The following is a 24,590-nucleotide window of genomic DNA, read 5'->3' on the forward strand; positions in this document are numbered from 1 at the left end:
CCTGCTGGGCTCAGGCGATCCTTCCGCCTCAGCCTTCCGAGTAGCTGGAACTACAGGTGTGCTCCACCATTCCCAACTAATTTTTTTTTAGAGCTTTGCTTTCTAATTGTTCTTACTTTATATGATGGTTTCACATGGGGTTTCCTAATAAAGACAACAACAGAAAAAAAGATCACAAAGTCCTTGATATATGGTGGTGAAACTGCATAAAATACTACATTTTGTACCCGGCAAAATAGCACGTACTAAAAAGATTAGTTGGGGCTTCAAAGGCAGTAAAAGTGATTCTTGTTTTCCAGATGGCTAGAGGGCTTGATTTATGAGGAATGAATAAATAAATTATGCACGGCATGGTTAAATGCATCTGAGGTAGTGTTATAGTAGTTTGTAAATTAAGAGAAACATAAACATGGAGATCTGAAAGAAAGCAGGGGAATAGAAAAAGGGTGTAACAGGAAAATATTCAGAGCTGTTCTCATAGTTCATCTGTTTTCACTTGTCTGCCTCTCCAGCCTGGACTTCATGGTCAGCAATTCATTCATTCATTCATTTGATATTTGTGGACCACCCAGATATGAGCCCATCTTTGTGCTGTTTTAGTAAAGCTTTTAATTCCTTTCTTTTGCTCACTTCCTTGTCTTTTTACTAGTGACTTCCTAACTGTTGAATGAGGAGACATTCCTAGAAGAGAGAGCAACACAGAGTCTGCCTGTCTGAGGTCCAAGGCTCCTGAGGGTGGGAAGGATGGTGGCAGTTAGAGCTGGAGGGGATCTAGTTAGAAATCGAGGTGGGGTCCAGATTGTGTACACTTTTAGACCTAATCTTGCAACCAAGGCACTCCCATCAAATGGTTTAAAAGCAGAGGAATTATATAATCAAATTTGAGTTTTAAAGAATTTTTGGCAGTGTGGAGGATGGATTGAGGAGAAGTATAGGTTGCAGATTGAAAGACCAGTGAAACAGTTTTTTTAATTTTAATTTTTTTTGAATTGGAGTCTCACTCTGTCACCCAGGCTGGAGTGCAGTGGTATGCTCATGGCCACCGTAACCTCAACCTGCTGGGCTCAGGTGATCCTTCTGCCTCAGCCTTCCAAGTAACTGGGACTACAGGCACACAGCACCACACCCGGCTAATTTTTCTTGATTTTTATAGAGATGAGAGCTCGCCAAGTTGCCCAGGCTGGTCTTGAACCCGTGGGCTCAGACAATCCCTCACCTTGGCCTCCCAAAGTGCTGGAATTATAGGTGTGAGCCACTGCAACCGGCCCAAAACAGTTACTTTTTAAAAATCTAGGCAAAAGATCAAAAGGCCTGAATGAAGACAGTGGTAATGGAGAAGAAGGGATAAGTTCTGGACAAATTTCAGAGGGGGACTTGATAGGACCAATTAGATATAGGAAATAAAATAGGAAAGAGTCAGAGATGATTTCATAGCCTAAGCATATATTATGGGGTAGGCTGTGTTTCCCCATACCACCGACTGAGTCTCAACATAACCTCCTAACATCCCCGAGAAGAAAAAAATCCTAATACTCAAATGTGAGTATTAAAAAAACCTGACAGTACTCAAAATCCACCAAGTAAATTGTGAAGCAGTTCTGTTTGTTCTGCCACACTGTAAACCAAAAAGTCATAGTTTTCCTCCAGAGAGAAACTGAAAACAAAGGAAAATATCTTGGGTTCCAGCTTATGGAAAAAATCTACCTTCATCACCTGTTAGGCTTCTCCTAAGCTCTCTGACTAGAGCAACTGTGTGGATTGTGTGGGCAGGCAAAGAAAAGCTACTTTGGAAACCATCATCCTTGTAATTCTTGAACTTTCCTAAACACAGACCCCAGGAGAATGTCAATCATTATTGTTACTTTGTAAACTTGTGGGAGGGGGATGTAGCCCATGTCAAAGCTCTATCAGGCCATAAACTGCAATTTTTTTTCAATGCTGAATCTTTAAAATGAGACCTATGGTGATGTCCACAGGCCTTAATGTTTACATTACTTAATAGGAAAATGGTCAGATTTTAGGATTGATATCCTCTTTCCCTCATTTATTTTTATTTTTTACTAGCTAAAGTACATACTTTATTCAGATTAACTTAGTTTTTACATAAATGTCTCATTCAGAATTTCATATTACATGTAGTCATAGTGTCTCCTAGGCGCCTCTTGGCTGTGACTGTTTCTTAGACTTTCCTTGTTTTTGATGACCTTAGCAGTTTTGAGGAGTACCAGTCAGGTATTTTGTTTGTAGAGCGCCTCTCAATTGGGATTTGTCTGATGTTTTATTCATGAATTGACTGAAATTATGGGTTTTGGAGAGGAAGACCACAGAGGTAAAGTGCCCTTCTTACCATATCATATCAAGGGGTATGTACTATCAACATGACTTAGCACTGTTAATGCTGACTTTGATCACCTGGCTGAGGTAGTGTTTGTCAGGTTTCTCCACTGTAAAGTTACTTCTTTTTCCCCTTTCCATACTGAACTTTGGGAGGAAGTCACTGTGTAGATCACACTTAGGTACTAAAGAAGTTATGCTCCATCTCCTTGAGAGGGAAGTTTGTACAGAAATTATTTGGAATTGTTCTGCATGGGAGATCTGTCTTTTCTCACCTATTTATTTACTTATTTAATCATTTATTCATATCAGTATGAACACATTTTTATTTTCTATTTTGGGTTGTAATCCATTACTACTTTATTTGATTGTTCAAGTTGTTTCAGCTTTATCCATTGGGAGCTATTTCATTTGGCTCCGTTTTCCTTTGACATACTCTCATCATCATGGTTTGTTGTTGTGGTGGTTGTTTTTGAGTATTTCCTTATTTTTTTTGCCACTACAACATGCTTCAGGCCTATGTCATATATTTCCTATCCCTGTAATAGAATCAGCCATTTCTGAGCCCTGGTTTCTTTTATTGGAAAATGGTATTAGAAAACACAGCATGGGCACTATCTATGCTTATTTCTACAGGGCCATTGTTGTTTCTAGGCCCTGTCAGCCAGTGGAGTAAGGAAATATATGTATGTACACTGACTCATACTTATGTATGTATACACATATATCTATAAATAACTTAAATGTTAACACCTGTATCTACATTAAGCTAGACATGAGATCATACTGTGTCCCTCATTCTAATCGTAACCCTAACCCTAACCCTAACCCTATCCTTTTAAGAACCTACTTTTGTTGATTATTCTCTATTGTTTTCCTGTTTTCAATTAAATTGATTGCTGCTTTATTTTTTTGTTGTTGTTTTCTTCTTTTTTTGTTTTCTTGTGCTTACTTTAGACTTACATTGTTCTCTTTTCCCCCTAGTTCCCTAAGATGGAAGCTAAGGTTATTGATTTTAGATCTTCTTTTCTAATATTTACATTTAATGCTATACATTCCCTTCTAAGCACTGGTTTTGCTGCATCCCACATTTTTTTTTAAGTCAAAGGTCTCACTCTGTTGCCCAGGCTTGAGTGCAGTGGCACAATCATGGCTCACTGCAGCCTTGACCTCCTGGGCTCAGGCCATCCCTCGACCTCAGCCTTGCTAGTAGCTGGGACTACAGGTGCACATCACCCCACCTGGCTAATTTTTTTTATTTTTTGTAGAGACGAGGTCACTATGTTGCCTAGGCTGGTCTCTAACTCCAGGGTTCAAGCAATCCTGCCTCAGCCTCCCAAAGTACTGGTATTATATGTGTGAGCCACTGCACCCAGCCTGCATCCCATACATTTTGATATGTTGTATTTTCATTTTCATCTATTTCAAAATACTTTAAAATTTGTATTGAGACTTTTTTGACCCGTGGGTTATTTGGACATATGCTGTTTAATTTCCAGGTATTTGGGGATTTTTCAGCTATTTTCCTGATATTGGCTTCTAGTATAATTCTACCGTGTTAGAGTTTATGGCCAAAGGAGTTGTACTAGAAGTTGGGCTATGTTTAATGTTAGGTGTAACTAGGTGTCAGAGGGTTAAAATTCCTATAGCTCCTTGTTTTTGTCTCCCCTCTTGATTCTGAGTGTCCTTGAGGACAATTCTAGAGATTCTGTGTCTTGCAGCTCTTTCAGCTGCAATCCACTCTTATAATACTGAAGCTCTCTTGGTGTGGTTGTAAAGTATGGGGGAGGAGGTAATTTTACTGTCTTTTGATTAAATCTCCGTGATTTTGGGGACTATATTTTGTGGTTATGACCTGCCACGTTTTTCTCCAGTAGCCTTTTGTCCTCCCTGTCCTCTAACTCCCTTCCTTAACTGCAGCATTCCCAAAGTATTTTCTTGAAGCCTTGCCCATGTTGACTATGGTTTCCCCCCTTAGGGGAGATAAGGCTAGAGGGGGTTGGAGTGGGAGGAATGCCCTTCCCCCAACTGGGATAAGGCTCAGGCAAAGTATTTTCCCCTGGAGCATAGGCCTTTGTTATGGAGAAATCTTTGAGCAAATTTCACAACGATTACTCTTTCCCTCCCCTGTCAGAGCCTGGAGGGATTCTTCCTTGGATCTTCACTGTGAGAACTCAGTGAGGTTCCTGAGGGTAGAGCTTTGGTGTAGGAGCTCCCCTAAGACCGTGGTCCCCAGGAGTTTCTCTAACTCATGCTAATCCACACTTAGCCTTCAGCTGTTTGTTCAAGCTGACATTTAAGTGTTCTTACCTGTTTGTGGCTCCAGCTCTTTCTACTCAGGTAAGCAGAGCTTGGCTATGTCTCTTTGGATAAGCTTGACTTCAGATTTTAGGGTAGAGTTTCCTCTGCAACCTCAGTTATCCAATGTGTGTGTGAGAAATATGAGTTTTTCAGTTTGTCTAACCTTTTCTTGATGTAAGGGTGAAAGTAATAACTTATAAGTTCTTTATCTGCAGAAGCTGAATCTAGAGGCTCCCCGCTTTTATTTAATGAAACCACTTTGGCCCTTCTTTGAAGGAAATATATTTTATTTTATTTTAGTTTAGTTTTGGGAAATATATTTTAGAGGCCCTTTGGCAGTACTGTAATACCTGAGTGGATTATTTTCAGCCCCACTTTTTCCCAGTTTATAGCATGGTAGAGGACAGGGTTGCTGTAGTACTTCAGGGGGTGTGTGCGGTGCATTTCTGAGGTCTGGGGCTGTAGTTAGTTACTGTAGCATATATCGCTGCATAGTTAACCATATTCCTGAAATGTTGGGTCTCAGTGAGATACTAAGTTGTCCTATACTTCCCTGATGAGCTGAGTCTTACCTTTCTTTTGTGAGGATTAGTAGCACCATTTTATTTTAAATTATTTTTAAATGTGCTACCTTTTATTAAGTAGAAAAGTAGGATGCAAATATCTCTGTGTATATTTATTTATTAAAATTTTTTATTTTAAAGATGTGGGGTACAATTCAGGGTTAGGTATACAAATGTTCATTATGCAGGTACCCTTGTTGATGAGGTATGCCCCCCTCCGCAGTTTCCCACTACTGCCAATCCCACACCCCCCTCCGCTGGCAGTTTCTAGCTACTGCTAGTCCCCTTCTTATATTATAACTGTTCACAGTCCTCTTATGAGTGAGAACATGTGGGACTCAGTTCTTTGTTTCTGTGATAGATTACTCAGTATTATGGACTCTAAGTCTATCCAAGTTGCTGCAAAGTTCATGATTTTGTTCTTTTCAGCTGTGTAGTATTCCGTTGTGTATGTGTACCCTTTTTAAAAAAAAAATCCAGTCTTCTTTTGATGGGCAGCATGGTTAGTTCCATGTTTTTGCTATTGTGAGTAGCACCAATTTATGATCTTGTCAGAAGAGTGTTCGTAGATAACTATGCAATCAAAATACTACTTGGAATTCCTCAAAGATAAGGTCCTCTTGGAAGTTGTTCAATACAATATGTGAGTAACAAAACAAAAATTATTGTTAAAATGATAGAGTATGACGTTGGAAGGACCTTAAAAATCATACTTGCTAATAACCCCTCACTTTACAGATGGCAAAACTGTAAACCCACAGAGATTAAGGCATGTGCTCAAGGTGACACAACTAGTGAGTTGTGGAACTAGGATTAGAATTTATACCTTGTCACTGCTGGACAATAGGTCTGATCACAATGACTTTCTTTCTATTGATTTTTACTTGAAAATAGAGTAAGCCATCTTCCTCGCAGCACTTTTCCCCCAGTGTTTACTGGAAACTATCACCTGCTTTGTTCATAAATATCCCAGTGCCTCCCAGAATATCGGTCCGCTCTTTGCAGTGTCCTTTCTCTACTCTTCCAGCTGCATTACTATTACTTTTCTTTTCAAAATCAATATATAACACATAAATCTACCTCACTGTAAAAGATTCAAACAATATATCTATAAAATGTGAAAGTCCCCCCTGCTCTTCCCATTCCAGAGACAACCACCAAAAATAATTTAATATAATCCAGTTCTTTCTCTATTCAACCACACAGACACACTTAAAAAATTCTACTTCGTATTTTGTGACTTATTTTTTTCACATAATGTGTCTGGGAGTTTATTCTATTTCAGTACACATCAGTCTACTTCCTTTTCCCTATTGCTGGACACTTTGTTTCCAAGTTTTTGCTACTGGAATGTGCCACAATGAGTAATATTACCATGTTGATATGCACCGGTGCAACTATATCTTTAAGAGTAACTCCCACATGACATCCACATTTTATACACACACACACACACACACACACACACACACACACGTATATGTTTTTTAAAAACTTAGTTTTCTGCCCATTGCATCACACTCTTCCTAGGAATCCAAGAAGAATCTCCTGATTGATATTTCCTCTCTTGAATTTTTTCCCCACCAAAGAATAATTGCTAGTTTCTTGTCCCCAACTTCTTTTTGGAGATTAATAGAGAGAACCCAGTGTAGACTTAGTATAGAAGAACTGGAGAGTTGCTGCTTCTAAAACAGTAATTACAAGTTATTAAGTAGGATCATGCTACCCAAAGGATTTCCCAACACTGTGTTGTGTAATGAGCATTTTAAGGCAGTGTCTTCCTACCCATTAACATTCCCCATTCTCTTATCAGTTCCATAAATGTGTACATTTGAGAAGGAATGAATGAAGAGCAAGCAATGGAGTAGAAACTGTTTGCTTTATATGGACAGCCTTCTCAGCAACTTTGTCAAATCTGGCCCCTTTACTTCCAGTTCTGCATTGCTTTCTGTAGCATTCTAGTCAAATGAGAGTCTGCAGATACCAAGCCAAAATCCTCCTGGACTGTTTTTGCTAACTCTGATAACTCTGGCAACTAGCATGCTGGCACCACTGGTGATAAAAGTGGGCTGAGTGGGGAAACTTTCAGATTAGAGCAAATGCTGGGAATAGAAAGCCTAAAAGATGTACACCCCAAGCAGATGTCTCCAGCCCAGTAGAGATAGAGCTGTATCCGATAGGAAACAGAATCAGAAGGTGATGACAGAACCTAGATTCATGCTTGTTTCTAAAGCTTTCCCTATCTCTTTCTGCCACGCCACCTTTCTGTATTATTCTTATAACTCTTGAACTTTATTTCAGTTGTATATATCATAAAATTTGGGGGATGGGGGGGCTTGTAGTTCCATGGCCCACATCCCTATTCCTTTTATTATCTAGTTCTCAGCAGGGTTAGAATACAGAGTTTCTTCCTTGTTGTCCTTCCTGCACCTTAGACATCTTCAACTTTTAACCTGCTGTGAGCAGGAAACAAAGCAGTGGATGAAATGAGTTGCAGGGGTGAGATTCAAAACAACACAGGCACTGACCAGTTCAGGTTGGATATCAGACACAGCACTGGGGCAGTGCCCTGGAGCCTCCTAGTAATCCAGCTACAGGATCATGGGAAAGTTTGGTAGTTTCTGGGCAATGGCGGGGAAGTGGGAGGAGAGTCCTCGGAAAGAGTGGTTATTTATCTACAGCTCTTGAGGTATTTCGGTATTGACAACCAGTATGGCATACAGCTGTGTACCAACAGAATGGACATTCTGAATAAGTGTCCCAGGGATCGAACTAAGTATATTAAAGCATAATGTGGCCCATTCATGCTGTCCAGGACTCAGATGGGAGGGCTACCCCAATATTTGCTTTTTGGCCACTGGATTTGGGCAAGTGGAAAAGTAAAACAGAGACACAGGTTGCCAGATAGCAAGGTCCTGCAAAGGTTGACTGATTATTAGGCTTCATCTGTAATATCTTCTCAGACATATAGGTGAAATGGAATGCAAAATAATTTGTGACTTACTGAGAGTTTTAGAATGAACGAATCAGTACCAGAAGGGAAGGGGGCTTGTGCAGGTTTGGAAGTGAGAAGTGGCATACAATAGGCTCTTAGTATTTGCTGTTGAATAAAGGTAATGTTGAAATGACCACAGGATGAATATCTGCTGATGTGTGCTAGGCATAGCGTTGAATTTTTTGTAGATGTGGTTCCAGCCTTGCAAGAATACAATATACTCCTATAATGCTGAAATACATTTTTAAAAGGGACTGTTTTCAAGACCTTTAAGATATACCAATAGCCCTTCCCCATTTCTTTGAGTGCTTATTTGTTTCTTTAGGTGGTTGTCAATTAGTGAGCCCTCATGTAGCTGTGATATTACTAAAGCAGTACTTCAAGGTCTGTGCATGAGGTTGTTTTTTTTTTTTCTCCCTGTCCTCTTTCCCCTTGTCTTTTTTTGTTAGTGTTTAACTGGTTCACTTAATCAGTTACTGTTCAGCCCCCTAGGTAAATTTCTAATGGCATATTGGTTAGAGATTGAAATAAACATTATTCTCAATTTGGATTTTTTTTCTTGTATTTTAAGGTGTTTTCCAGTTTTAAGTACCATGTGATTTTTAGAAAAAAACATTAGAAAGTGGTCTCCATAATGGGAACTAGGTTAAATGTAGTCATTTATATGCCTCCGCATTCAAGCAGTGTGTTTCTTTCTTTCTTTCTTTCTTTCTTTTTTTTTTTTTTTTTTTGAGTTGGAGTCTCACTCTGTCGCCCAGACTGGAATGCAGTGGCCGTTCCCGGCCACCACAGCCTCGACCTGCTGGGCTCCAGTGATCCTTCCGCTCAGCCTTCCAAGTAGCTGGAACTACAGGTGCGCGCTACCACACCTGGCTAATTTTTTGATTTATTGTAGAGATGAGGTCTCGCCAAGTTGCCCAGGCAGGTCTCGAACCTGCGGGCTCAGGCAATCCACTCACCTCGGCCTCCCAAAGTGCTGGGATTACAGGCTGAGCCACTGAGCCCAGCTCAAGCAGTGTGTTTCTAAAGACCTGTTGTTAAGTATTTAGACCTAAGTATAACCTACGGGAAAGCTGTTTCAATGTTGACTTTTTTCCTCTGACTAGTTTACTGGATGTTTTTCCTGGACTCGGGCAATGTGAATTAGTCTTTTGAGCGCTTTTCCTTCTATTATTCATGTTGAGATCTAATTGTACTTTAATTTGAATACTTTTCCTATCAGAGCATTGCATTGTTTCATATTGTAGCATTCACTATGCCTTCAAAACTTACTTGAGATAAGTTAGACTTTTTCTAGACTCGCCTAAGTAGCCCAATCTGACATCTAGGCTCATTGTTCGATTTTACTCTGCCTTCCTTGGCAGGCTGTTTACACACTGGACGCCAAACTCTTAAAACACTCTTTTTTTTTGAAAAGCCTTTTGCATTTTGTAACTTTGTGCCTCATTAGTTGGTCCTGAATAGACAATCTCTGTTGCTATTTTTGACGGCTAAGTGTTATGAATTTACTCTTTCTTTCTACTAAATTTAAAAATGCTAAGAAAAGAAACCAACTGAATGTGGAATATGACCAACAGCTTAAGCTATTTGTCATCAAGTCAGCTATAGATACTTGATGAAAGAGTGCAACCAGTTTAATCTGTCTCATTGGTGAAACATAAAATAATAGCAATGTCATTGTCATCATTATCATACATTTTAAAATATTTTCCTAGTCTAAAAAAATGTGATGACTATTTAAAAATTCCTGGTCCACATTTGTGCCAAATACCCATTAAGGGGTCTTTGTGTGCTACATGTTTTCAAAACACTGCTGTAGGAGCCACTGACGTTTTAGAAATTGGGGAATAATCTAGCCAGAGCTGTGTTTCAGAAAGATAACTTTGCTTATCCTATATATTAATTCTGTTATTATATGTTTTTAATCATAGGATATGCTAAAAATTGATAAGCATTTCTTTGTGTTATTTTCACAGTGATCAATTGGCCTACACTAGGCAGTCTGTATAATGAACACATGTTAGAGATTACAGATCTGTCAGAGAAGAGAATGGAGGGTAGAAAAGAATAAAATAAATATAGTATGTCAAACTCTGCACACTGGTGTCTCATTTCTTATCTAAATGGTAATTACATTTCATTTTAGTTTGAGGACTCCACCATAGCTACCAGCTCTCTAGTTTTCAAAGGAAGTAACTTTACATGGAATAAAAAAGTCTCTACCCTAGTAGCACTGATAAAGCATTTGAAAAACACATGAACTTTCATTAAAAATTAATAACATGGCAAAAAAATAACATGGCACCAGCGAGACAATCCATAGAATTGTATATTTTTAAGTAGCAAAAAAGTTAGTATGTTTGCTAAATTAACTGCTAACTATTATAGCTGCTGAAGTGTGAAATAATCTAATAAGTCATATGTGATAATGTAAGTGAATTCTGTAGTGGAATTCAGCTACTACTAGAGGTAAATTCATGTTTTATAAAGAACGACTTTGAAGGAGGCTTAAAAAGTTGAGCATGTTACCTTCTTTGAATAAGAGATACATATGCTTGATTGTATAAGACAATCACAGTTGGGCTGCAAATAGCTTTTGCTTTTTACTTCAGTATAGCTCATGGCCACTTAATACTATCAGTTGCCACTTCACTTCAGTTCTCCTCATTAATGCTAGATTAGTTTATCAAGAGAGTGAGATGTTATAATAATGATGGCCTGAAGCCTACAGGTTTCATGCATTACCTCATATTTCATAAGGTTTTGTTGTATTGGCATTTCAGGATGCATCAAGCCTTAAGAATTGATGAGATTAATAACAACTTTTCAAAGCCTGATAGTTAGGCTGTGATTATTAAAGCACACTGTGACTGGGTTAATGTTTAACAGTGGCTGTCCTGCAGATTCACTTAGGGAGTTGGGAGATAGCAATTTTATTTTTCTTTGCTGAACTGGCCCTATTGCACAATTAATTAAGACCTGCTTAAAAATAGCCTTCATAATTCAGCTGGAGATGGGAAAGCCTTAAAAACAGTGGAAATATTGTAGTGAATTTATTGTCAGGGCTGAATTAGCTACTTTCACCCAGGTTGGATTAATGAATATCAGAGTTGTCATTGCTTTCTGGGTAGAGCACTACGACTAAGAAACAACTCATTTTCCTGACTGTACTCTGGGTTTTCAAAGTGACTGGGTGCTATTAAAGAGCTGACCTTGTATAGTAAGTTCAGTTTTTCAAGTTTTTCTTTAATTATATTGTATATATAGAGAGACATAAAACGTAAGTGTACAGTTAAAAGAATAATTATACAGTGAATACTCCAGTAACCACTTCCCAAATCAAGAAGAATGACCAGCGTTCCAGAAACTAGTCTCTTCCAGACAATGACCCTCTTTGCGGACACGTGCTCTTACCAGACAGTGACCTTCTCCTCTGGGTAGCACTTTATTTTTGTCATTTGCTTGCTTCTCTTTGTAATGTAATCACTTACATTTGCATCCTAAAAACAATATAATTTAGGTTTGTCTGATTTTGAACTTACAGGAATAGAGTAATTATGCTGTGTGCTCTTTTGTGTCTGGTATCTTTCACTCACATTATGATTGTGAGACCTTACCCATGTTAGTGCGATCCAGTGCATTTTTTTAAAAAAGAACCTTTTCTATATTTGCCTCTCTTCCTTTTATACTTAGGACCCCTATAACTAGTATCTTCTTGGACTTCTGCTAAATGAGGTCTGAAGACTAAGACTTGTCTGGACTCCAGTTTTCTGAGCTGACCCGACTGCCCCGGTTTGATGGCATTTGTTTAGATGAGACTACATCTTTAAGGCTTCTGTGCCCGGTTAAAAATCTTCCTTTCTCCAAGGCTGGTCCAAGGGTCTGGTCACGTGATTCCAACAGTGACATCACATTCTGACCGCCAGGGAACACTGGTAGTTCTTTAGGTGGCGTTTGTTGCTGTGAAAGGCAGAGAACGCAGCAAGTGCCCTTCTAAAGCACTTCAGAGTGGAGCTCCTTCTGTAAAAGCTCCTCAGCCTAAATGACCAAATGCGGGCTGCCAAGGTTATTTCTTCCTTGAGGCAGAAAAAAAGGAAACTGTGATTGAAGGTAAGCAGACTTGAGCCCGACCAAGGACTGAAGCATGCCCCCCGGGAACAGGGGGTCTGGAGAATAGCAAACAGTCTGTTGTAAGATTCTAATCACTGCCTGCTCCTTGAGAGTGGCCTGACAATTGCGTTTCTAACAGGAGACTGGACTACAAAGGAGGATGATGCGGTGCTCATGTTACCTAGTGATGTAATAGGATTCTTTCTTTTCTGCTGGAAGCTGTTGCAGATCTTCATTTTGCCTTAATATTCTTAAAGTCGAGGGCTTAATTTGATATATAGTGTAACATTAGATAGCTGTTAGATGCTTTGTAAAATCAGTTTCACAAAATCTTTCCCTCCCCCCACTTCTGAAAGAACTCTTAAGCCAGAGCAAATTCAATGGAAGCTTTAACCTGCCTTAGAAAGTAAATGTCTGGTTGTTTGGTGTCCTGTGTTCATGTTAGCATTTTAGTTGAGAATTGAAACAGCTCCCCAGGCCCCCCACACATACTCACACTCTTTCTGCCCTCATTTCCTCGCTGGCTTTCCCCCTCTAAGCTCTCAAGCAATATACCAGCTTTCATCTTTATCAGTATGACACTGACATGATAGGAAATGCTGGGCTGGTGATTCAGCAGCCATCCATTTTACAGCCAGGTACGAGTGAAGATATGGAAAGGACTTTGGTTTGGGGTTTTAAGATTAACTTGTTCACCTTCTCTACTCCATCCCCCACCTACCCCCACCCTACAGATGATTTAGACTCTACAGAGCTTTTCCCTTCAAATGTGCACATTGCTTGTGAAAGCTGTGCTGACTTAGATATTCAGAAGACTTAGAGTGGGGAAACTAGGTACAGCTTGGGATGTTCCTTCAAACTTGAAAGTGCTGAAGTTGTCTTTTAGGAGTTTATGTGAAGATGGGGTTGCAGAAGGGTCCCTCTTGGGCCTTCTCTGCAGAGGGATTCATTACCAAACAGTCTCGAGAAGCTTTGGCCCTGCCAAAGTTAGTGCTGCAAATGTGAGCTTTGGCTGGGAGAATTAAATGATGGCATTACTCTGCATTTTTCCCCAGTGTGCGTTTGCATAAATTCATCAGTACTGTTTTACATTTTGTGTTTAATAGCAAAATATTGTTCCATCAGATGATATTGCAGAAATATTTTGATCAAGTTTGTTAAGCCTTGTATGAGTACCACTTGTGAGTTTAAAAATTTCTCCATCTCTGCCATTCATCAAAAAAATTTTGGTTCAGTTGGTATTTATTGAATCTTGGATTTGTGCTAGACATTGTGGAGAAGCAATGATAAATCAGATATAGGGCTACCAGCAAAGAGCTTCTAGTCTAGAAGGGAAGATAAAACGTATGCATAAGTAGTTGTAATAGAAGTGTCAAAAGTGAAGCAGATAAGGGACTATGATTCATAGGTGGGCAAATGGATATGTTTCTTCTAGTTGAAGGATCAGGGATGGGCATTTCATCACTGAGCCATGCACTGTTTTTGAAATCTCTGTTTGTAAATCTTAGACTGTTCTGACATATATAAAAAGAGTTTCTACAAGTCCATTATGTCAGGGATGCAGTCTTATACCAATGGAAGGGAAATGTGTACCTTTCGGCCAACTTAACTCTTTGGAGTCCCCAGTCAGGCAAAAGCCATCTCATAGGACTGAATTACTGCCTTATAAATGTAAAATAGTTCTCCATTTGATATGTCTACAAAGACCTTTGACCCTTTTGTCTCCCTTCCAGGAACTGAAATACCTAAGCTGCTCCAAGTTCCTTTTTGTCTTTTATTTCGTAAATCCTTTCCCTTGCACATCAACTCCCGTCTTTTCTCTCTTTGTACTGTCACTCTCATCTGTCCCTTTCCATTCACTTTAGCCACTCATCATTTTGTGCCTGGACCACAAAAACCTCTGAATGTGATGAGTGTGCCCACCAGGTGACTATACTACTTTGTCAGCACACCTTAACTGTAGTAATCTGATGGTTTAAGGGCTTACCTTTTGGAGCTCAGAAAGAAAGTATTAAAAATGTTAAGAGCCGGCCATGGTAGCGCGTTCCTGTAGTTCCAGCTACTCGGAAGGCTGAGGCGGAAGGGTCGCCAGAGCCCAGCGGGTCGAGGCTGCGGTGGCCGGGAGCGGCCACTGCACTCCAGTCTGGGCGACAGAGTGAGACTCCAACTCAAAAACAAAATGTTAAGTGTCTGAAGTACTAATGTCTGTTTCGCATTCAATACAGAGGACAAGTCATATAATGGTGGTGGAATAGGTTCTTCAAATAGAATCATGGACTTCTTGGAGGAGCCAATCCCTGGTGTAGGGACCTATGATGATTTCAATACAATTGATTGGGTGAGAGAGAAGTCTCGAGACCGGGATAGGCATCGAGAGGTAAGACGAAAGATGGTACAGGAGTGTTAGGAAACACCACAAGAAGAAATTGAAGATATGTATGCTTTCTGTTTTCTTTCTTCAGCCCTGTGTGTGGCTGAATCTGGTTTCTATTGGCAGTGTAGGATTTCATTTTGAAATGTATTTTTAATTTTAAAGACATATGGTTTTCATCCTGTTTTTAAATTGTGTTTAATGATGACTTATCTTGCTATAGTAAATAGTCGAGAAAGGATCCTTACAGCCCTGAAATGGGTGTAAATGCCTCTGTAGAGTGGTGAAAACAAACTTGGAGGAGGGTGGCAAAGTAAACGTCAAAGATCTTTCTTTTCCATTCATATCCCTTTTATGGTTTTTTTCTTGATGCAGGATTTTTAAAACTAAGAAAAGTAAATGGACTTTTTAAAAAAGGAATAAAAGAAATATTCTCAGAACCCTAGTGTTTACTGAAGCATACAAAACAAACTCCTTGTGATTATTGCTCTTGTACAGCCATAAAACGAAAGTAAACTTACACTTTCAATTCCAACAAAACCACAAGACCAATCAAATTCAAATTAAGAACGTTAATTTAATGTGATATTCCTAATAACTATGGCACCAGTTCTTTTGAATTTGGCAAGAGAATGTCCCCACTTTCCTCTTTTCAAAGTATTGTGACCACCTCCCAGAGCACTCTGCCAAACTCATTTGCTTTTAACTTGTTGCTGTATATCTTATGTAAATTAGAGACTCACAATTTCTAGTTTGTGTCAGGGCCACATGGAGAGCTTATTAGAAAGGAAGGTATCTAGCACCAGAGATTCTCAGAAGGTGATTCACTTCTTCAACCCACAGTAGGTATTTCTTACTATTTCTGCTTGTACTCCAAATTTAAAATGCAATTTTTTAAAAGCTAACCCCATTCTCTCCCAAGTTCATGATTTCCTCCTCTCAGAGCCAAATCTCCTGAGCAGTCAGGTGGTAATTGCTTTTCATTCTTAAGCCTTTCCCAACTCCTGACTGGTTTTCTCACAGCCACCTAAACCCGAGAGTCAGGTTGTTCCAGGTACAGGTTTTTAACTCCTTTTTAATCTTCAGATTTGTGGTGATTCCACTTAGTTTTCTTATCACAATTCAGGAAGCTGATTTCCATAAAGCATTCTATGTTTTTCATAGGATTTCTTCTATTTGGAAACACACACACACACCCTTTCTATCATATCAATTCATCAGGCAGGCTTTATTTAAAATTTCTGCTATCAGAGTTCAGTTCATCATCAATTGCGTATTCAACTTGTTATTCAAATTATGAGAGTCACCTATGATATGACAAGGGTGCATTTCCCTTTATATTAATGGTTGCATCTGAGACAATGATGCCTTTTAATAATAATCTAAAACCAATTAAAGGTATTTATCAAATGGTCTAAGGGGGCTTTTTAAATATTAACTATTCATCATCAGAAAGGAAACAATGTCACAGGGAAAAATATACCCTTATTCGTTTTTAGCACTGAAGTTGGAAACTTAGAGTCATGGGTCAAAATCAATTTCAAAACAGCTTTTGAAATTTTTAGAATAATTTATTATATGTGATGTTGCTGTGAATGAAGGTGGAGTAGCTAAGTCACTGTTTCAAGGATAAGAAATAGAGGTACAGGCTGGCTCAGCGGCTCAGCCTGTAATCCCACACTTTGGGAGGCTGAGGTGAGTGGATTGCCTGAGCCCGCGGGTTTGAGACCTGCCTGGGCAACTTGGTGAGACCTCATCTCTACAATAAATCAAAAAATCAGCCAGGCGTGGTAGTGCACGCCTGTAGTTCCAACTACTTGGGAGGCTGAAGTGGAAGGATTGCCGGAGCCCAGCAGGTCAAGGCTGCAGTGGCTGGGAGTGGCCACTCCACTCCAGTCTGGGTGACAGAGTGACTCCAACTCAAAAAAAAAAAAAAAAAAAAAGAAAGAAAGAAAGAGAGGTACAAAAAAAGGGAAGTACCAGTGACAAAGCTGTCAGAACACTGGTTTTAAAAATTTGAACACTGAAGGGTAGGACCTAAAATATAAAATGTATTGTACCTCCTGATAGCCTCAGATATTGCCAGCAAATTTTTGAAAGTGAAAGAGATGCATAATTGATATCACCTAGTATCTGTGATCAGTGTACAATTAGGGGTTTTTTGGATCAAGTCTTGGAATTTGCCTGCCCTGGACCACAGGTAGTAAACCTCAAACTGTGCTTTTATTTCTCAAATAAGCCTGTGTTTATTAATTCTTTGAAAAACAATGAACTGTTTGCTGTGGGTCAAGAGATCATTCTTGGAATATCTGATATCCTGAACAGAAAGAAACCACTGCAATAACCAAACAGGTTGATGCTATAAGAAATGAGCAGCTGAATGGGTAATCCCTATAAATAAGATACTTGTGGGTGGGCATTACAGTTCTGTAGATGAAGGTGAATTCAGTAAACCTCAAAATTGTTGGTGAAATTGGTCCTGCTAAAGATTATGTGAGAAGTAACTCTAAATTGGTCTCTATTCCCAGGTGTTTTGTCTTTGTACTTGTTTATTGAGCAATTTTGAGGTGAAAAAAGGGTGTGTATAGAGTGTACCAATATTTTCTCATTTTTCTCTAGATTACAAATAAAAGCAAAGAGTCAACATGGGCCTTAATTCACAGTGTAAGTGATGCTTTCTCCGGCTGGTTGTTGATGCTCCTTATTGGACTTTTAGCAGGTATGGCAAACTATGTTAGTTTTCAAAACAAGTCTCCTAAAACTGTGATATGTCCCCTTCCCAAGTCATAAACTGAGAGTCAACTTCCATATTTTCCTACCTGAAATGAATTGTTGGTGAATTTTTCGGAAGCTCAGTGTCCCCATCTGTAACGGGATACTAATACCCGAATCACCTGCCTTAAATAAATGAGGAAGTACTCATAAATACATTTGTACACTACAAAATATCTATTACTTTTTTTTTATTTTAAAGATGTGGAGCCGGGCTCGGTGGCTCAGCCTGTAATCCCGCACTTTGGGAGGCTGAGGTGAGTGGATTGCCTGAGCCCGCGGGTTCGAGACCCGCCTGGGCAACTTGGCAAGACCTCATCTCTACAATTAAAAAAAAAAAATTTAGCTGAGCGTGGTAGCGCGCGCCTGTAGTTCCAGCTACTTGGAAGGCTGAGGTGGAAGGATCGCCGGAGCCCAGCAGATCGAGGCTGCAGTGTCTGGGAGCGTGCCACTGCACTCCAGTCTGGGTGACAGAGTGAGACTCCAACTCAAAAAATAAAAATAAAACAAAATAAAGATGTGGGGTACAATTCAGGGTTAGGTATGCAAATGTTCATTAGGTAGGTACCCTTGTTAATGAGGTGTGTCCCCAGCCCCCCCCCAGCTCTTATCCATTTTAAGGTGATTTTGGCACTGTGTTTCAATGCTTGTTTTGAGGAAAATCCCTTCTGTAGGAGACAGGTTTTTTTTAAAAAAAACATATACTGCATGGAATTTATGAGAGATGTGGAAGAGAACTTCCAGAGACATTTCATAGATATTTCTTAAACATCTACTCTCTCATTTGGTGGTACAGAAAAAGCATGTATGATAGGGCTCATACTCATAGAGCGCTTATCATCTCAGTCTTTCATGGTGGCTGTAGGGTGGGATGGTGCCACCTTTTCCTATAAGCTCCATTATCCTCCCCCACCACTCCAAATAATATATAATCTCACTAAAAATAGTCTAATTGTAGTGCAAATACAGCTTTTAAGCAAGTTCCCAAGCAGACTTTCCCTCCCATGGGGAAAGCAGAGAGCCAAGGATACCAGGCAGAAACGCCAAGAGGTGTGTCTTTATGGCATTAATAGAGAGGACCTAGGAAGAGCTGAAACAAGAGTTATGGAGGAAACCTGGAGGTGGGGAGTATAAAATGGTAGTTAACAGCCAGCACAGACTCTAGCTTTAGGCCCCCTAGATTTGAATCCCAGCCTCACTACTTGCTGATTTTGTCACCTTTGATAATTTTTTAACCCCTGGAAGCTTTCATTTACCGATCTGTAAAATGGAGATAATAAAAGTCCCTACATTAGAAGTGTGCTATAAGGATTAAGTGAGATATAGCATATAATAGCTTTGTTATATAAAACTTGTTAGCACGGCACCCAGTTGTTAATGCTGCTGAGAGAGAATAATTCATGAGCCATGGAGTAGAAAATTTCTGCAGCAAATGAGGAATGACTCATTCATAGCTGGGTTTTCACTAATTGTCTAGGACAGGGGTTGGCCATCTTTTTTTTCTGTTGAGGAACCAGATAGTAAATGTTTTGAGATTTGTGGGCTAAATGGTCTCTGTACCACCCACCCCATTCTGCCAATGTGGCACAAAACAGTGATAGGCCATAGGTTAACAGATGAGCCTGGCTGTGACCTGGAAAACTTTATTTGCAAATATAGGAGGCAGGTAGAATTTGGCTCTCAGGCCAGAGTTTGTCAACTCATGACCTTAGGTGTGAATTCTGTCTCTGGCTCTTACAAGAGAGAGAACATGGTCTGGCCAGTTGGGAGCTATAATAGATCTGGTGGTCTGTAATGCTTAGTATTGCAAAGAGGCTGAGGAGAGGTAAGATGGCTAAGAAAAGATTATACAGTCTAGCAGTTAGGAGCACAGCAATGACTTTGAAAAACTATCTCAGAGAAATATCAGGAGCTAGATTTCAAGGGAAGACAGCCAGCATAGAAGTTTTGGTAGTCATCAGAAAGAGGAAGGGCAAAGGCTTGAAATGGTAACAAGGACAAGGGACAGTATTTTATTCTTCGGGGTAGTGGAAACCTAATAAAATTTGTAACCAGAGAAGAAAACCAATTGGGAGGAGGAGGAGGAGAGGTAGAAGGAGAAGAGAAGACAGGATTGAGGATACCAGTTTTAGGTAAAATAAGACATACCACACACAAAACAACCAGAGAACAAGCCAAACTATATAATATCACGGTAACTTCTGAATTCAGGTGGTAAGTGCAATAAACATTAGAAGTTGGCGAAAGCTGGAGTCCAGAGTGACCTAGAGAAGGCGTCAAACAATGTGTTAGATTTGACTAGGTTCTTCAAGTATGTAAATAACCTGTGTTAACGCTTTTAGCACCTACCAAAACATATACATGACATGGCCTCCTGCCTGTTGGAATGTAGGTGTAATATCCTCAACTTCTTAATGTATTTCTTGTCACTAGGTGGTCAGTGAATATTTTTCTTTCCCTTGTACACACAGGGTATTTTGTTTTCAAACGTTGGAGAGCAACAATAGAAGCAGTGTGTCTGAATGCAGAAACAGTCTGGGAATTCAGGGGCTGTGAATTTTATGATAGCTTTACTGTTTCCCTAAAGCACGATTCTGAGCCATTTAATTTCTTTATGCCAGAGTTTCTTCATCTGGGCAACAGAAATGATGAAAAGGCCAGAATCTAAAGTACTATAACTGTCTTAACCCCATCAGTCTACTAGCCGTAGTGCATATGTCTCCAGTTTGCTATTCATTTCCTCATAATTTTCTTTGTTGAATGTTCTACGTATAATATTGTTTGCTACTTCTCACTAAGAAAGCTTAAGAATGTTCATATCAGCCAGGCTCGGTGTCTCAGCTTGTAATCCCATGCCTTGGGAGGCTGAGGTGAGTGGATTACCTGAGCCCGCGGGTTCGAGACCTGCCTGGGCAACTTGGCAAGACCTCATCTCTACAATAAATCAAAAAATTAGCCAGGCGTGGTAGCGCGTGCCTGTAGTTCCAGCTACTTGGAAGGCTGAGATGGAAGGATTGCCAGAGCCCAGCAGGTCGAGGCTGCAGTGGCCGGGAGCGTTTCCCTGCACTCAGTCTGCGCGACAGAGTGAGACTCCAACTAAAAAAAAAAAAAAAAAAAAAAGAATGTTCATGTCCTAGGTGCAGGAAGCTTCGATATGTCTACAGCTTTGCCTAACCTTTCATGCACGTCACAATTTGCTTTAATAAACTTAATTTCCTTAGCCTAGAATGCCTTCCTGCCATTGCTCAAATTCCCTTGTTCGTGGCGCACAATGTTGCTCTCAAATCTTAGCCTTTCTCCCTACAATCTTTGTTGACTCTCCTCCCCACACCATCTCAAATAAATATAGAATGTTTTTTAGTGTGAACAATGCATGTTTTCTCAATCTTATGTATATAGTGAGAATAAAATAATCTTTATATGGATTAGTATTCATAAACTCGGAGTCAAAGGTAGTGTCTTTGCCCTCTTAGCTCAACTTGATGAATCCACTAGCCCCTTTGCTCCCACCTAACCATTTTGCTTTCCCTAAGTCCCTCTTATATAGAAATTCTACAAATACCAGCATTTGACACAGAAATAATAAGTGAAAAGCAAGCAAGCAATCAGATAAGACGTTGCAGATAGAATGGGAAAGTATGTGCTCATCTGTTTTGATTCCTTTTCCCTTGTTTTCTCTGACCAAGCTTATTCTGATTACCAGAGTTTCAGAAATTGAATTGAACTTTGGCCTTTCCCTCCCTCCCCCAACATCAGGCTCTTTAGCTGGTTTGATAGACATCTCTGCTCATTGGATGACAGACTTAAAAGAAGGTATATGCACGGGGGGATTCTGGTTTAACCATGAACATTGTTGCTGGAACTCTGACCACGTCACCTTTGAAGACAGAGACAAATGCCCAGAGTGGAATAGCTGGTCCCAGCTTATCATCAGCACAGATGAGGTAACATGTAGTGATGATTTCTGAACTACTGAATTTTATTCTCACATTTATTTCATTTCTTCTACTGTACTTAAAACAATTATGGAATCTTCAGCTATTTTTCTTTTCACAAAAAGGGGAACCAGCACCAGCTGCCTTTCCCTGTGGTTTAATTGCAGCTCTATTTTCATCTCTTCTGACACGTGGAGTTGTTTGATGCTTATGTTTAAAATATCTGTTTTAAAGAAGTCTGGTGTTTCTTCTTAGTTATTAATACATAGTGCAACTGAATTTATCTTTTCCTAATAATTTCAGCAGAAATGTCAGAGACAGCCAGCAGGTAAGCTATAATTTCTAACAAAAGATGGAGTGGGTTAAAAATGTGTTTGTTGTATAGCTGCCAGAATTGATTTTCCCTGAGCATTGCATGAGAATATTGAAAAAATTATGACATATTCCATGTCAAAATAACAGAAACCCAGGAATAAAATTGCCTGTCATCTTATTTTGTGATCAAATCACGATTTTCATTTGTCCTTGTCTTCTAGCATATGTTTTTTGATGTAAAAGTAAGTTTGTTTTTCAGATTCTTACCCTTCTTATACCCAATTATATGTTAACTCTCTCCATTGAAAACAAAAGCACACAAAACAAAAGCCTTTCAACTCCTGTTTCCAGCTTGACTTATACCAACTAAGACAGGTATCAACTTAGTTCACTGCTTACTCATCCACTCTGTTGCTGAAGTGAGGGAGACAAAACTAGGCTGTGTTTGTACTTTTTTGTTTGTTTTGTGTGTTTTTGTTTTTGTTTTTGTTTTTTGTTTTGAGTTGGAGTCTTACTCCGTTGCCCAGGCTGTAGTGCAGTGGCTCACTCATGGCCACCCCAGCGTTGACCTGCTGGGCTTCAGTGATCCTTCTGCCTCAGCCTTCTAAGGAGTAGCTAGAACTACAGGCATGTGCTATCACGCCTGACTAATTTTTTAATTTATTATAGAGACGAGGTCTCGTCAAGTTGCCCAGGCTATTCTTGAACCCGTAGGCTCAGGCAATCCTCTCACCTCATCCTCCCAAAGTGCTGGGATTACAGGCTTGAGTGTTTATGTACATATATGACTATGCATATTGGCTTGGGGAAAGGATTCAATAAGAGGATTAGATATATACTGTATGTTTGAGAGAGTTGAGGTCTGTGGTTTTTGAACTGGAGTGAGGTCATCATGCCAGTGGGTAGGTGAAACCATAGAATAAATGCTATGTGCCTTCCCAGAGCATCAGTTTTTCCTGAATATTTGGAGGAAATATTTTTTTCAAAAATTAAGTGTAAATAATTATTAAAGAAATGGAAAGCAAATGCACATGTAGTTCTCTGCAATTTTATCTCGTATAGATTTGTGAAACCACTACCACAGTCGAGATTTAGAACTGTTCTATTACTACAAGACTCCCTTTATAGCTCTTTGTGTGTACAAGTGTTTCAACAGTTACTTTTAAACTGGAGCTTGAGATTTACTTGAGTGATAAATTTCTCTGGTTCTCCTTTTTATGAATGAAATCTTTTCCTCAGGAAAGAGTTTTCTAGGTTTTAAGAAACCTTCTCCAAATACCAAGAATGTGGCCTCCTGGTCTCTGCTTCTGACCAGTTTCAGTTACTTTCCTTTCACTCCCTTTCCCTCTTTGCTTCATACCTCTAGAATCTTCTTCCTTCCTAGTTCCTGTTCCTCTGAGGGACTAAGGTAATAGAAAACCTGTGTCATACTTACAACTCAGAAAAAAACCTGAGTGTTCTGGCTCTATTTGTCTAGGTCATTGAATTATTTTAATGCTGTTTTAAGTTTTAAAAAATCAAAAATACATTGAGTTTTATATTTCATGTAATTTGAGTGAATTTCAACTCCTAATGTTTCTACCAACAAGTATAACCTCCTAATCTTCAAAGCTTTTTGTAAGGTATGATGACTATTTGCAAGCCCTTGAATGTTGATGAATCCTTACTGATGGTCAAAAGGAGATTTCTTTTATGGTACACTTCATGTATAATAGGGGAATAATCACAAAACTGTAGCTGCTGCCATTTTATTCTTTGTAATATCTAACATCATCGGGGTCCAAAACTTTCTATTTGTACAGTTGTTACTGAGTCTGTGGTAGCAAAATTCTCTCAAAGATATAATCGTTATATGCAAAATCTTACAAAAAAGTTGAATAAACAGAAACAGAGTAGAATGGCAGTTCCTTAGGGCAAGGAGGAGGAGGAAATGAAAAGAAGTCCACCAAAGGGTATAAATGTGCAGTTAGATAGGTTGAGTAAGTCTAGAGATCCAATGTACAATATGAGGACTACAGTTAATAATATTGTATACTGAGAATTTGCTAAGAGAGTAGATTTTAGGTGCTCTTACCACACATACAAAGAAAGGAAACTATGAAAGGTGATGGACATGTAAGTTCGTTTGACTGTAATAATCATTTCTATCTATCTGTGTATCTATCTATAATCATGCTGTATACCTTAAACATATACAATAAAAAACAAATTCAAAAAAGAAAAGTGCCAAGTGTGGTGGCTCATGCCTGTAATTTCAGAAGTTTGAGAGGCTGAGGCAGGAGAATTGCTTGAACCCAGGGGTTTGAGACTAGCATAGGCAAAATAACAAGACCTCGTCTCTATAAAAAATTAGCCAGGTTTGGTGGCACATCTATAGTCCCAGCTACTCAGGAAGCTGAGGCAGAAGGATCGCCTGAGCCCAGGAGATTGAGACTGTGGTAAGCAATGGTCATGCTACAGCACTCCAGCCTGGCTGACAGAGTGACACCCCAAATCAAAAATAAAAAGAAAAGAAAAGGAAAAAAATCCAGGAATTTTGTCATTAGAATCTCCTGTGAAAATTTGGCACCAAGGTAAGTAGCCAAACGTGAATTTAATGAAACATTACATCTAATCTTCACTTCAAATGTGTAGCAAGGGTGCGGCCATTCCAAAAAAAGGTGGAGGGTTGTTAAGACTCTTGGTAAAATAAACATGGAATCATATATGTTTGACCACAAAAACCTATCAAAGCACTCATAAAGAAAGTAAATTTTAGCTGGGCTCAGTGGCTTAGTCTGTAATCCCGCGCCTTGGGAGGCTGAGGTGAGTGGATTGCCTGAACCCGCGGGTTTGAGACCCACCTGGGCAACTTGGTGAGATCTCATCACTACAATAAATCAAAAAATTAGCTG

At 39.4% G+C, this 24,590-nt stretch overlaps 1 protein-coding gene across 3 annotated transcripts in view; it reads left to right on the forward strand.

Annotated features, from left to right (window-relative positions):
* Positions 1–24,590, forward strand: part of CLCN5 (chloride voltage-gated channel 5) — a 41,128-nt gene that overhangs the window by 3,830 nt on the left and 12,708 nt on the right. Inside the window, exons 1-4 of one of the 3 annotated variants that reach the window (XM_008055313.2) lie at positions 12,104–12,303; positions 14,529–14,680; positions 17,294–17,393; positions 21,203–21,390. In XM_008055313.2, coding sequence (XP_008053504.1) covers positions 14,576–14,680; positions 17,294–17,393; positions 21,203–21,390 — 393 coding nt within the window. In that variant the 5' untranslated portion in view covers positions 12,104–12,303; positions 14,529–14,575. Of the gene's footprint in view, positions 1–12,103; positions 12,304–13,989; positions 14,230–14,528; positions 14,681–17,293; positions 17,394–21,202; positions 21,391–24,590 lie in introns of those variants that run through there. The other 2 variants (XM_008055314.1, XM_008055312.2) reach the window with 2 other exon arrangements.

This window comes from Carlito syrichta, unplaced genomic scaffold, assembly GCF_000164805.1.
Source record: "Carlito syrichta isolate Samal-C Ts95f unplaced genomic scaffold, Tarsius_syrichta-2.0.1 Scaffold301818, whole genome shotgun sequence".
Classification (NCBI taxonomy): Eukaryota; Metazoa; Chordata; class Mammalia; order Primates; family Tarsiidae; genus Carlito; species Carlito syrichta.